The 15468-nt window shown below is 35.0% G+C and overlaps 2 protein-coding genes across 2 annotated transcripts in view; both read left to right on the forward strand.

Annotated features, from left to right (window-relative positions):
• LOC114244524 (WD repeat-containing protein 47) overlaps nucleotides 1-15468 on the forward strand; it is a 51513-nt gene that overhangs the window by 15113 nt on the left and 20932 nt on the right. The window contains exon 5 of the mRNA XM_028176372.2: nucleotides 12316-12542. Coding sequence (XP_028032173.2) covers nucleotides 12316-12542 — 227 coding nt within the window. The remainder of the gene's footprint in view (nucleotides 1-12315; nucleotides 12543-15468) is intronic.
• On the forward strand, nucleotides 1564-7657 carry LOC149503475 (uncharacterized). The gene is made up of 3 exons (XM_089728284.1): nucleotides 1564-1960; nucleotides 2041-2545; nucleotides 7464-7657. Exons 1-3 carry the CDS (start codon nucleotides 1719-1721, stop codon nucleotides 7506-7508), a joined length of 792 nt encoding a protein of 263 aa, XP_089584410.1. The 5' UTR covers nucleotides 1564-1718; the 3' UTR covers nucleotides 7509-7657.

Raw genomic sequence — 15468 nt, forward strand, 5'->3', positions numbered from 1 at the left:
TATGACTTTTTTTTCTTAGCTGAGTGGACGAGCTCACGGTCCTCCTTGTGTTAAGTGGCAACCGGAACTCATAGATATTTATAACGTAAATGCCACCACTAATCCTGAGACATGAGTTCTATGCCCCATTCTTCTAACCGAAACGCATTATGCTTCACGGCAGAAATAAGCAAGATGGCTCGGTGGTGGTGGTATCTAACTCGTGCGGACTCAAGACGTCCTACTACTGAATAATATAGTACTAAAAACAGCAAGGTATTTACTTAATCTAAATAACAAATGCAACTCAAACTCGGTGCCAAAACGGAAAACAGTTATGGCAACCTAATAACAAGAAAAAAGTGAGTTTGGAACCATAAACAAATCATCTATTCCCAATACTTTTTGGACTTTATTTATTTCTGAATATCCAATATTCCATATCGCGTTACCTTAATTTAGTGAATCAGCTGAACTCAATACATTATACAAGCTACGGCTATTTAAATAGAAACACGAGACTTTGAAATAGCCGGTGATGTTGATAGAACCTCCGTTATTTTGTCAATATTAATATCAGAGTAGTCACGAAACAAAAGTATAAACATGTACACATGACCAATTTCTATCATGTTCCATTCCAATATCGCGCTGATGTTTGTTTGTCCTAGAAATTGTGATATCCACTGATGTATCTCAATATAGAGACATATTGTTATTTTATTCGTATCTAGTTTCTATCATTTCGAAATTTATTTCATTCCTACGCGTATTTCCAATTTAGTAGTTTTCGTTGTAGACCCGGTTTATGAGTTTATTCACTAGGCACCGTTCAATAGATTTTCCTGTTATAAATTAAGTACTTACGTACATACTTAAGTGAGTACTCGTAATATGAAGAAAGTTGGAATCACCAATGTCACAGCTATATTTAAAAAATAGATCGACTTTCTGGAATTGCTTGTTTCGATTTATGGTTATGTTTCGAGTAATTGAGTAAAGATGAATTTATTCCAAGTTACTTTAAAATTTTATAAATCGATTATTTAATCGTTTTAAATTACAAATTTTAAGTTACTTTATCGATTTTTTGTCGATAGTGAAAAGTAATAATTATAATATAAATCGAACATCCAAGTTATACTACTAACCAAAACATTTAAAGTAGTATATTACTAGGCATTAATTAAACCTGTTACAAGTAATACTTCTTATATAATTGACTTATTGAATTTACACGCATGGATTAAATGATTAGGCACACCTCATTATCAAATTAACGATACGGTTTTAATTACATCCAAATATTGTCACAAATTAATAGCTGTCCGTTTTTTCAAGTCACCTCCGACTGCTTAACCGACCTTCGTGTGAACTTGAAGTGACACCCACACACCGTTCGTTTTGTCGTTTATATTATTGACGGTGCTCGCTGCTGTATTGGATCATTATTTACATCTCTGTCAACTAAGTATATATGACAATGTAATTGTAGGACAAGACGAAAATTGCAGTCTCGTTGCTCGCGCGCATGCCTATGAGTCACCTCGGCAAGCGTTCTGCGCACAATGCCTTCCGAACGGTCCAGTCGCGTCGCGGCATACTTTGAGGACATACATGTCACTTGAACTCACGCAGGAATTGTTGTCGTTACGAAATATTAAGCTTAAAATATTTTCATTTTCTAAAGTTGTGAATTAAAATTTATATATACCGAGGTGTGCAGGCGTTAAGTGAAGATGACTGCGGTGAAGAAAGTCATAGCGATGCGGCAACTGGACTCGATGTTCGGTAACTTGACTTTGGAAGGGGAAGGCAGGCATTCTCCACTCGTTAGCTCTGTGATTGAGCACGACCCTCGTTGTGATGTCCACGGCCGCTGCAGTACTCCTTATAGGTCGTCACTTTACCTCCACAGCAGGGAGTCAACACCTGGATATTTCAGAGACGCGATATCACCGACAAATGGGCTAATTATCAGGTCTGTAGGCTTTAATTATAAAAATAAAAATCTACCAAAGCATATATCGTTAATTAATTTGAATAATATAAAAAACACAGGCGGCGTGACTCTTGCAAATCGGGATCTCCTGCGCGCGACTTAGAGCATCCTTCGACGTTTCCGAGCATTCTTCGTCGAGACCGTCACAGTCCCTCCGTGACTCCCCCGCGAAGAGATACCCCGAGTCCTACACAAAAATATCACAGCAAGAGACACTCAATGGGATCATTCCCAAACTTGAGTCGGGGCAATATTTTCAATTACAACAGACGCGAATCTATATCCAGCAACGGAGTCCGAGAAATGAAGCGCGACTATGTTGGCTCAACAAATTCTTTACCTAGAAAGCACCGTGATCTGGCAGCCTCCACAAATTCTCTAATAAGAAAGAGTCGAGAACACATTGGGTCTATGAACTCTTTGTCCAGGAAAAGTTCCATAGATACCAAGAAGTCTTCAACAGACTCTCTAGATTTCTGGCACAATACATGGGATTCGGATAAAGACAACTTGGTCTCGTCTCCAGAGAATGACGACAGGTTTTCAACGGTCCACAACAATAAGGTAATTATTATAAACAAAAAGTCAGTATACAATACAATAATAACTTGACAGATGACCACATGCCAGTGTGATATCGTATTACCTCATCTATCGGTATAAACAGGTAGGTATTATGTTTGCTCTGGAAAATCGGAGTGCAAGATTAATTCATGCTCATTATTTTATGTTATGAATGATGTCACCTCTGAATCGGATCGTTATTATGTCGGATTTATCGAAAAGCCATAAAAATATCTAATGTCTTTTATAAGATTCATAGTAAATTATTACTTTTTAGAGACGGAAACCATATTAAGTGGTGTATTAACTTGCGAAATAACCGTTACGCGTCCACCATGCGTGACGACGGCACGCGAGAATATCTCGAAGAAATTACTAATTACATATTCGATGTTTCCTTGATTGTGAGCTACCATGAAGTTTATACAACACGATCACGCCATACGTGAATTAAATTTGTTTATTGCGTTCTAATTTACAATCCCTACGTATTACGTAAGGGTGAAAATAGAAATTTGCAAGAAGGCCTCCCTGGAAATGAATGTGGAACATTTACTATGAAGTACGTTATCGGAATGACGTTTCTATTTATACTAATATATAAATCTATATTGGTTTTTACGGATGCTCCGTTATAACTACTGAACCATGCATCCGATTGACTTGAAACTTGGTATCCATGTAGAAAATACATGTACTTAATGGATAGGCTAATATTTATATGAGTGTTGGACTCCCTACACCAGTTCCGGGGGCGTTAATGATAAGAATTTTTGTGGGGGTGAGAAATAATAATGTTAGTTTTAAATGCATAGCGAAGCGGATGAGTGCAGCTAGTATGACTACAAAATAGAGGGACGTTAAAAATAAGTATTCAAATGTGAAAATTTGTCATATGCAAATAATTTCATCCAAAATAATCGAATCAGAAACGGTATATAAACGTTTCGCTGTACAAGGCTCGTCGATAGGACAGATCGGCGCATTTTCGCTCGCAGTGACCTACACGACCATAAATGGACAAGGAGCCGCCAACGGTTACCTGTATCAACAAAATAATGACAATATTTGCATTTTATCTCGAACGCTACTACGAGTAGGTACAGCATCTGTGTAATTTGTCAGATACTGAAAATAATTGTTTTGTGTTAGTATAAAAGCTTGCGATTCTTTGATTATATTTTGTTAGAATGACTCCGTACGTCGCGTATTAATGAAAAAAAAAAACAATTAATATTAATATAATTAAGGCCGTTTCACTGTTTTTATTATCACCAAGGTTTTCTTTGTAATCTGATATAAAACAGTAATAGTAGTTATAACACCCGTATCGAATTATCGAGAACAACAATCGTTTTGTAACTCTCGGGTGTTGTATCATTTTCAAACTATGATCCGTAAACAACATCGTAACTATTCGTTAATTGATCAGTTCCAATTTTGTTCTGTAACCGGCAAATAGTGTTAGATCCCAGATAGAGCTACAGTTAATGAAACAATAATTAAGATACACGGATTTGTGTATATCTTTCTTCAATCTTTACGTCTAGACTAAAATATCAGAACTAGTATTGAAAGAAATGTGATTTTGGAAGTGATCGTAAAGATTAAGAAATAATTAGAGAACGAATTAGAATTTGAAAAGATTGAAACCGCAATATACTTCATTGCTCCCTGTAGTTAATTTCGGTCGATCGCGTTGCGAAGACGTTACATTGTTATTAAATATCAATTTATGAATGTACCATCGACCATGTGTCAATGTTTACCTCTCTGTACATTGTGAACGTATGTTTCGGATTTTTCGTCGAATACACCATGACTCACCATGAAGTCACAGGGTACTGTCATGATTTAACATATTATTCGAATTACGTAACATTCTCTGTAACCGATGAAAAATAAGTTTCTGATCTGTAATGATTTTTTTTTCAACACGAAGTTCGGTCATGTCGTTTATTTTGTTACTAAAATAATAGTTGATAACGTTCCTTTTGCATCATCAACGATATTAATCGTATTAAGTAAATTAGTATTTTATTTTCGGCCGGAGCAGCTAATAGCGTTACCTAATACGTATTTTATCTTATCGGATAAAAGTAAAAATATAATAAGTTGATCTTCATAATAAATGAAGCATGGATACACAGTACCGCCGGATTCATTTCAAGAGTGTCTGTTTCGTTTGTCTCATTTATCATTTCGGTCATTCATCCGTGGCAGATCCACGCAAACTTCCACCTATTGTTTCTAAAACATTCATCACAATTTATGGCACCGACGTAAGTCTGAACAATGTTAAAAAAAATACGATTTTTTGTAGTACGTGCCGTGCTTTTCCACTGAACATAATTATACGTTTTCAAGCGTAGGCAGAAATTAAGTTTATGATGAGTTTCTTCTGCCATAAACTTGTTTATTATTATGATCTATATAAGGCACGACCTTGAGTTCCTTCGTAACAAATATGGTGACTAATTATGTGTTTGAATTTTCCTGCGTTATTTCTAGAGCCGCGTGGGTCTAGTGGGCATTATTATGGTTTATTGTTTCGTTACGCGCATCCATAATCATAAAACGATTGATAACGCTTCATTAAATTACTTCGAATTGCGAAACGCCCCTTTTTTACGCCACAGTTTTAACTGTTGTGGCGTAAGAAAGAAGCGAAAGTTACCTGAGTTCGTTACGAATTTTACATTCACTCAGAAACACGCATTCAACAATTAATAAGTCATGGTGTCCAAATCAATGCTTCACGTACGTTCTGATGTTTCTGCAAACGATATTTCATGAGTGGAAAGAAAATTTGATGTTACATGTACCAATGATTATTATTTTGCTATTATTTCTGATAAAACAAAAGTACTTTTAAACGTTTAAGATATTTGTGCCAACGTACATGGAATATATGTACATCTTTGAAGAAAATCTTATATTTTTTTTGGTCTTCATAACTAAACTTTATAAAGAATATTTTGTGTAAATAGTATGGTTAATAATCTCGTATAAGGTATACGGAATAATGGGCATGTACTCGTTTGACATATAACAACCTTTCTTTACCAAAATCCCGAAAAAAATCTCAATAATATGTTAATTTTTGGGGGATGTTACGTAATAATAGCTACGGAACGCAAGTGAAAAGATATAGATATACCAAAGATTAGACATACAGTCACAAATTGAAATAATAATACAAATAGCTCAAATAGATAACTTTTTTGATTTGATTTCTGCTAAAACTTTTACTGGTGGTAGGACCTCTTTTGAGTCCGCGCGGGTGGGTACCACCACCCTGCCTATTTCTGCCGTGAAGCAGTAATGCGTTTCGGTTTGAAGGGTGGGGCAGCCGTTGTAACTATACTTGAGACCTTAGAACTTATATCTCAAGGTGGGTGGCGCATTTACGTCGTAAATGTCTATGGGTTCCAATAATCACTTAACACCAGGTGGGCTGAGAGCTCGTCCACCTATCTAGCAATAAAAAAAACATTGATTGTGAAATGGCTAAGTGTAACTACGTGTATCTACAGAGCTGAATTGGGTACAACTGAAACAATTGATTGATTAAAATTACATGATGAGTTTGAGTGAACCATGATCAGTATATACAGGGACGCGTATACGGTTATAATGAACGAATACACCAAAAAAGTCAGACAGTGAATCTTTAACGAAACTGATCTCATTGTAAAGACAAGTGATCTGTGTAATGACCGTGACGTGTATTTACATGTGCTCGGGGTTGGCAGCATTAATGCATTTCCTACCTATTTTCGAGGTGTCGGCTATGATTGCTTTGTGCTTTCAAAGTTTAGTTAGTTAGCTAAGAAAAATAGAAGAGTATGGTCACTATAACCACTTATAACCAACGAAAGCCGGCTACACTCTAAAATTGCAAAAATCCGAGTCAATCGCGTTAAGCAAACGCATTGATTATGAATAAATAAATTACCATATCATTTTTTTAAAAGTCTTTATTGACTAATTCGCGTTTGTGCGGTTGCACCACTTTTAAATGGTCATGTTGAAATTTTGTAGTTGTTGCTGTTGGGGTGCGGCTTTCGATTTAGTGGAAATAAGGAAAGGATTAATGGGTTGTGCGCGAATTAATTCATCAAATATTTGTAATTGTATTTGGGGTAGTAAAGCATGGTTAGGTTTCAGGTTAAGTATGCGACTCTACACGCATCTATGTTGTAAACAATATAATCCGTTAGGAATATAATGTCTTTTAGATATTTAACTTTATAATTTACCTAAGTTTAACTACAATACTACTCACACAAATAAGTACCTAAACAAGTAAATCTTGCTGTCGGTTTTGTGTCCGTGAGATATAGTGGCGTAGTGTGTTAAATGTGAGTGCGCATGGGCAACCCCTTTCACTTGTATTCGCATTGAGCGGATCGAGCGGAACGCTGGTGCCTTTCTCTCTGTTCTCATCTCTGTCTGACGTGTAGCGATGATGGTATCGTGCGGGTGGTGGGTTGGCGTATGGCGCTCGCAGGTCGCGCCGACAGTAGCGCGCAGTCTACATCCGCACGGAACGGACACCGCCGCGCTTGGATGCTCTACCGTGATTTGATATGAAGTCCAAACCGGCACACTACGTCGAAACGCCGTTCAGACCGTGGCCGCCGCTTTCCCGGACGCAGCCCAATTTTTACTTTCGACCACCTGATCCAATGGATATGAGAAATTTTAAAACGTCATCATCAAAAGGATCCACGTATTCAGACTTTTCTGCCCTTAGTGCGTACAGTGCAAAGTCGCGGGATTATTACTTCATGTCGCCGAGTTACCGATCCGCGGGGGCACCGACGCCTAGTAATCATTCCGATCTCTACACTCGCGAACGGCCGCGTCATTTAAGGAATCCGAACCCATCACCACCGTGTCCTTGCCCTTGCAGCAGATCGCGATCGTTGGAGGACGTGAGGACCGATATAGTCACTGAATGGGAAGACGATGACGAAAACGGGAATCGGATCGTTGCGCCGGCTACTAAATTCAATCGCACAACTTATAAGAACAACAACACGCCCATACAAAAGCAGAATTTTCTCACTCGACATTCGATGGAAAATCTTGCTGACCGACCACAACTATTACCGCCCAAACGGATTTCGGCCTTCCAGGTAATTGAACTAACTTTCTACGACAGAGTCGATTCATTCTGCGATGACAACGTTGAAAACGATAACGTTGTTTTCGTCGTACTTTGAGATATCTACATCGGTACTCGCAAACGGTTGTCGGATATATCCAATTTAAATACGCTTTCTAGGCTATTAAACGAGATTATTGCCAAGCGAAGTGAATAATTTGCGCGAGAAGCTTGTAGCGAAATTTGTTTAATAGTAGTATGTGTTTATAGGTGGTTTGATAAGTATTCCCGGAGCGTTGAACGCGGTTGTTGCGTTGCTGCTCGTTCAGCTCCGTTGATCCGCAACTTTCCGTCCTGTAACGGATGTGCGATACGTGTGTTTTAAAACATACAAACAATATATTCGCGGCACTGTGTAAAGTATGTAATGCTGTGAATATAGGTCGTTGCTTTGGGCTGTTTTGTTGTGCCGTCAAGTCGGTGGAACCTTGTGCAATGCGAGTGTGAATTCTGTCGTGGAAACTGTAGCACGACACGATTAGGTTTTTTTTTGTTTCAAAAGAACGTTATGTAATCGCGAACGTTATATTTTTGTTTAAAAGTCATAATCATGATGACCCAGAAACTTGTATACTGTTCGAAGCCAGAGACCGCCCGTAAAACCGGATATATAACTTGAATAAAACTCGTTTATATTAAAAACACATTACTAGTAATTACTAGAATAGCTAATGATAGCAAAAACAAAGAATAAACTTCTCATTTATCGTAAAGTAAAAAGCAGTACGTAGTAGCAGTTTATCATCTATAACGAATTTCTTATGCAATTCGTAATCTCGCTCGGTGATATTAAATACACATTACTCGCTAAGATTTCTATTTAAATCTTATTATAATTGCTAATTAATTCTTATTTTATAGATGCCTATACAGATTAAATCACGAAATTAACAATCATAATATCTTATGCAACATCGCTTCATATACAAAGCTGCGTTTCTAATTTTTTAAAGAATAAAAATACACAATAACCTTATGAACATCGATTATACATCATAATAGAACAATAAAAAATACATCGACAGTTACGTATGTGAGATAAAAGTTATTAGAAATAAACTCTTCGCATTTATATAGATGTTTGATTGTTGACGATTAAATGATATGATTCTTATTCTAAGTATTTTAATGCGCCAATTAAAAAAATACATATATAGTTCAGATTAGCCATACAGCCGTTACATATACCTAATTTTAATAAAAAATAATTTAATCTAGTCGTCAATGTGTTACGCAAAAGGCCTTTCGAAACACGCTCATTAATTTATTTTATATTAATAAAAGAAATACCTATTTCCAAACAAAGAAAGTAAATATCATTACGGTTAAAGTACAAAACTTTCTTTTGTACGAAATACGAAGCACCGCACGAACGAAATTAAAAGTTACTATCTATTTGGACCGCTTCGAGTCGGATTGTATCGCCACGCCCTACTGCACCATTACCAAATGTAGCTTCTTTTTTTGTTTTGTTCTAAGTATAAAATAATGAAACGCGTACTTACATACTTTCAATTTTATAACGGCTTGAAACAATTAATTTTGATTATCGCCATATTTCGTAGAAAGGTAAGTAAGTGATTCGTGCATTTGAATTTTAATTAAAATATGTAGGTATATCTCGTTTTATATCTATTTTAACGTAATTTCATTATTTCATTTCTTCGATGATAAAATAAGGGTGTGTTGGAGATCTTATATAATTCGTCAGCACCAAAATGTAGAAAATATTGTACCAGGCTTAGAGAATCATAGTCCCTCCGTAGACTCAGAATTTCCAGTTAAACGAACCGTGAGATTAGGATGATTTACATTCATAACGGCTCTTTTTTACACGGTGTCAAATAAAGCTAGTATTCGGGATATATGGGCATCTTCCAGTACTCTACGGGAGGTCAGACTTGCGCTTAGTGGAGCATAAATCTTTGTCCAGGCGTGAAGTTTCGCTTCGCTCTGTTAAGGACTCCCCAAGATTTTAGAAGACGATTAAATTCTGAACACCTCCCGTAATATGGGTACAAAATTCACGTTGAGTTGTGTTTTTGAGAAAACAAGCATTCTAACATCTCAATAAAAAATCGTTTTCAGTAAATGCGAGAAATAAATGATTCGGACGAAATTAAAATATTCCATTAAGTGGAGTTGATATTATGTATTTGCTAGTAGTAGTATTTTATAATCATATATTATGAATAATTAATTAGGTCCAGTATTTAAAGAAGCTGTCATGCAAAATTTAATTTTCATTTTACTAAAATACTTTGATTTAAATTTCCATTTTCTCAACAGCTTTCTTGTTTGAAGAAATCGTTGTGTTGACGTAAATGAGTGAATTTATTTTAAGTAATTAAACGTCATGCTAAAAGTAATGAAAAAACAAAATTAACGTTAATATACGAAAAAGAGAAACAAATGGAAAAAAAAAATTGTATTAAACGCAAAATTGAGAGTAGACTCAACCTAAAATACATTAAATTAATTGAGTTAATATTTTAGGAATCGCATTATTTGAAAGGGGCCTTAGGCGAAAATAACGAGTTTATTTCACAGTACCTACTTCATTGAATAGAAACGTATTGAGCCGAACGGAAATAATATATTATTTAATATGTAACTACTATTACGTGAACATCATTAAATAAACGTTTACATTCGAATCATCCGAATTAAATTGCTTATCATTGAAACTCTTACTTTTTCTACATGTAGATATTTTGTTTGAATACATATAGCGTATTTATCAGATTTACCAATTCAATTTGGAAGTGACTTTTAATTTTCAAGAGTTGTCATGAAAAATATTTTACACACATTTTAAATTAAAATCCACTTGCCTGACAGCACGGCCATCCCAAAATGCAAGTTTAGAACACAGGTTTTGGCAATCCGAAAGCTGACACATTCGTTAAAAGGTTTTTTTTTTTTTTTTTTTCGCTCTCGTATCGAATCGCGTCCAATGTCTACACGCCGATGTATTTGTTTCAAACTTTAACATTGCAGTTATTGTTTTCGTGTTTGTCGTTGAACATCAAGCGCAGGCTACATTACGAAATAGAACATAAAATGAAATTTAAAATCGAATCAAAAGGCTAAAAACATCTATACTAATATTATAAAGAGGAAAGATTTGTTTGTTTGTTTGTTTCGAATAGGCTCCGAAACTACTGGACCGATTTGAAAAATTATTTTTCCATTAGAAGCCGACATTGTCCCTGATGAACATAGGCTACTTTTTTTATTTTTTTTTTTTATTTTTTTTTTTTGGTTTCATGTGTGTTTTAATGTTTCCGAAGCGAAGCGAGGGCGGGTCGCTAGTTAATTATATTACGAAACTATTTCATTTACATTACGCGAGATCATGCTTCCAATCTTATTCGAATTTTAATTTCATTAATTTAATTTCATGTACCTATTTTTTTTTCATTGTTGTAAACAACCTAAATATTAGTAATGAAATAAACTCCGTCGTACACGCAAAGTACAAACATAATAAAGTTAAGGCTTATAAGGAGTCTCCCTTACTTACACGATGACATGTCACGAATCTCATAACATCGCATATTTCGTTAATAAAGCAGGCTTGGAAAGTTTCGTGAGATTCTCGTGAAATGTAATGTGATTTTGAGTTTTAAAATTAATTTACAATGAGTCAAAGCAGTGTAAAAGAAATAAATATAAATAAATATATGATTCAACAATCATGGCAAATAACGAAGTCTTTGTTTTGGAACTCGATCTATTTTAAAACAATACACAGTTTTAAACAGTAAAAAAACATTGCTTCAAAATAGCACAAGACAGTTTTCAGATTCACTAGTCTTATTAAAATCATACCGAGAATTTGCAGCATGAAATTAGAAAAAGGAAAATTGTGAAAAAAAGCCACTCACATTTTCACATCCCTTTATGAAAGTTTCATTGTTTTAAAACAATGTAAATCTTACCTATATTGAATGGCTAATGAAAATGTTAGCAAATTTATGTTATCATCAAAGGTTATTACTGAACAATTTCCTAAGATAAAAATATCGATTGACATTCATTAAAAAAAACATGTTTAAAAAACCAGCTTCCGCGTACGTATCAACGCAACGAACGCAACATATTACGATAAAGTCGTTCTTGAATTCTGGCTCACCTAAATTTATTCATAAGACTGCTTAAACATCTTCGTTGGGCAAGTACCGCTCTGGGAAATACAAGTTGTAACAACCAATAACATCGATTTCCATAATTCAATGATACGGACTGACCATATAAAATTATTCATAAGAAAAAATAACTAGCCTATACTTTGTTTGGAGATTTATTTGCACAAGCAGTTTCGCCAGTCGGACCAAGTTATTTTTTTATTAGTTTTTACCAAACTTTGTGTACATTTTGTAAGGTATCGGGCCCGCATTTGCGATGCCGTTGCTGTGGTTGATAGAGACTGCTACGTGAATTATACTTGAGATGTTCAGACATGACACGTTTTTTTTATATTTGAATAGAAGCCTCCTTCAAACCTTCCCACTTATTACCGCGTATATTTTTTCTTATTGTTTATCAAACAAACGTACTCCCTTTGATTTTAATTTATGAACCTCTTTCTTAGATGCAGACAAGAAATGGCGGTCCACAATCATCTACTCCTGTCCCAGGTCCGACAGCTGTAGGGGTTGAATCCAGTGATTCAAGACCGACTTTCAAGCCCGTGACAGTGCTTGAAGACTTGCAGGCGGTCCGGTGTGCCGAATTCCATCCCAACGGGAACCTGTACGCTGTTGGCTCGAACACCAAAACGTTAAGGATATGTTCGTATCCGAAGATCGAGGATGTCAAGTAAGTTAATTATCCTGAGAAGTTTAACTAACAGCTGAGATTATCTTCTCACGGATATGAGACCCAAAGTCATACAAATTACCGGATTGCAAGATACTGTCATATAGCTATTTGTGTAGGTAAAGAAACGTAAATGTCAATGAATATATTATAAGTTGTCCGATGGTAATTAATACGTAAAATAGGTTATTAATTTGCATTGATACTTTGTGGCTACATTATCGATACTATAAGATAATAGATTTTTTGTGCATAGTTTGTATATCCTGAACCTATAAGAAGGACATAGCCTGCTTTGATTTGTCAAACCCCATGGGATAAAAACAGTCTGTATGAAAATATAATATTGTTTGCAATGACCTTTCTTGTTTATATGAAATGACGTGACAGTACGATATAATTATTATCATGGAAACCAATACAAGTGATGTTTACTAAAATGTGAAACGGCGGTCGTGCCATGTTCAAGATCCCGTAACAGTTAATTACGACCGTTTGCTTATGAAAATGGCTTAACGTGACTAATAGAAAATGTTTCTAACAGAAAATATAGAAACAACACAACAAAAAACGACACGACATAGTCGTCGAAATTATTAGTCGAAATTTAATCGGATTCAGGGTTAACTATTTTATATAAAGATCCAATGATAGCGCTGTAAAAATAAGATATTCAAAATAAAATTACACAAGGGACATGTTTATTTCAACGCGGACAAAGTTTACACATTATTTTTACACATTATACTTCGTTACATCTTATATTTTATGTTTTTTTCAAAATGATTTATTGTAAAAATAAACGATTTTTTTATTACTGTCCTCTTCACCACTATTATGCTATAAACCATACAACCAAAAACACAACCACGAATATTAAATAAAAAAGGGTAATATTCCATTAAACTGTGTAACAATATATTGTATCTATAAATGGTAGACACGATATCCGTTCTCGACTTAACGTGGTGTTTCTGGTTATAGTCACGGTGAGCAGTAGCACTCTTGTGACCTTTCGAATCATGACCAAATATGCAATTCGGAACGAATTAATTTCGGCCATCTTTTATGTACTCAGGACTTTTGTACATGCAATTTTTTGATGCTAAGATTAATTTTCACGATCACCTTATAAGAATTAGAAATATCATTAATTTCATTTTCGATTCGACTGAGGCTAAGCAGCTAGTAAAGACCATAGGCCATAGTAAAGACCATAAAGTGGAAAAATAAAAATGGGTAAAAACTAAAACAGGACAGATCGATTCGCGAGGAACCTTCTGTTTGCCGTGCAATATAAAAGAATTTTATGATTACTTTGACACAATTTTATATTAAATCAATTTGATATTTGGTTACTATGAAACTACTGCAGACACGAATACTGGTAAGCATAGATTAAAAACTATTTCTTAATGTGTTTCGTAAAATGACCATTCATTTTTAAGACCATAGACTAAGATCGTATGATTGGCTGTGTCAAACGTTAACATTTCAACGTGAAACGATTGTAATTAGTTTTCGTCGATAAACTGCTAAATCTGATAATAAATACTACATGTGAATTTGCATTTGAGTTCATTATTTTGTTGAGATTGTATTCTTAATATGGCATTGTTATTTATAGGCGGACTTCATAACAAAATCAAGTAATTTCGTCTGCGTCTCTGCCAATAAATGCGTATTATAAATTACTAATTAAGTATTTAAGGCTTAAAACGCTATGCTTGTGCTATCTGTATGTTTTGATCCCGTTTTTCGTAAATAAAACCTTAATCCGTATCGAATGAAGTCGTTGTGAAGCTAGGGACAAGATTAGGCTTGGCTTTGTGATGACCCATGTATCCCATCTAAATGTGGATTATATTTAAAGCTGGGCCCGAGAATCTTATATGATAATAGTCTGTTCGACTTTTAATCAGAAGATAGTATGGGTATGCGACGTGATGCGACATTATCTAGCTAATGCATTTTTTTAATTACTCGATTTTAGTGGTTTTTAGTGATTTTTAGATTCATTTTCCTCTGAGCTACAATTACAAACTAATAGAGTGTGTTGTGACTAGTAATATGAGGGTAATATCGAATGAAATAATTGCTTTACATGAGATAGGCCCCGAGCTCATCTACTTCTACGATGAAGAAACTGTTTTTAAATTATTATCTTTATCCATTCTTAGTAATCTTATCTGTTAAGTAATTTCGTTGACAAAACCTCTCGGATCTACATATAACGTCAGTCACATCGGAAACTTTTATTTCGTACACATGACCTTTTCATTTTCATTTCTAAGAGAGCACGTGTCGACATTAGTGTACAATAAGTCAAACCTGTTACTTACTATTCATGTCTCGAAGGTAACTCGCGATATAAGGCTCTATGTACAATCAAAAGCGACGCGAAAGCAGTGACTAGTCGATCCGAGTGCGATGACCCGTGCTTAAATTTGCAAACAATTACTATGCAGAGCGACATCTGTTGTATCTTTCCGTTATTTAATGAAAACCTTGGATTTCATCTAGGTAAATATTGCCTTTTGTTAAGTAAATATGTCGCGTTGTTTATAACAGTGCTAATATTTGTGGACAAACAGTTTTCATCAGTGAATGCTGCTTATAAAGTTTATATGAAAGTATGTCAGTCTCATTTGCTGTTTATTTTTTAAATATGTTATAAAAATTATAACAATGCAGAACCGTCATAGAGGCTTTAATTGAAATTGTGTGATTGAGAACATCTCACGCAAATGATAATAAGTCAAACGTAAATGGAATGATTTATGAATATGATGCGTAATGTGCAAAGTTTTGTAAGCTTAGTTTTAGATTATACTAGAAAGTGTCAAATGTTCGCTAGAGTCGAGCCACTCTTAATATGTTCTGTTACGAAATACTTTGCCAAATTATTATGTCTGCTGTGGTTTAA

The sequence above is a fragment of the Bombyx mandarina genome, chromosome 01 (assembly GCF_030267445.1).
Source record: "Bombyx mandarina strain Sakado chromosome 01, ASM3026744v2".
NCBI classification, from domain to species: domain Eukaryota; kingdom Metazoa; phylum Arthropoda; class Insecta; order Lepidoptera; family Bombycidae; genus Bombyx; species Bombyx mandarina.

Excerpts from the sequence above, each read along its gene's own strand:
- LOC149503475 (XM_089728284.1), top strand. The coding sequence starts at position 1,719 with ATGACTGCGGTGAAGAAAGTCATAGCGATGCGGCAACTGGACTCGATG. Across the intron at positions 1,961-2,040 it reads ACAAATGGGCTAATTATCAG|GCGGCGTGACTCTTGCAAAT; the intron begins GTCTGTAGGCTT and ends TAAAAAACACAG. Across the intron at positions 2,546-7,463 it reads CAACGGTCCACAACAATAAG|CAGATCGCGATCGTTGGAGG; the intron begins GTAATTATTATA and ends TTGCCCTTGCAG.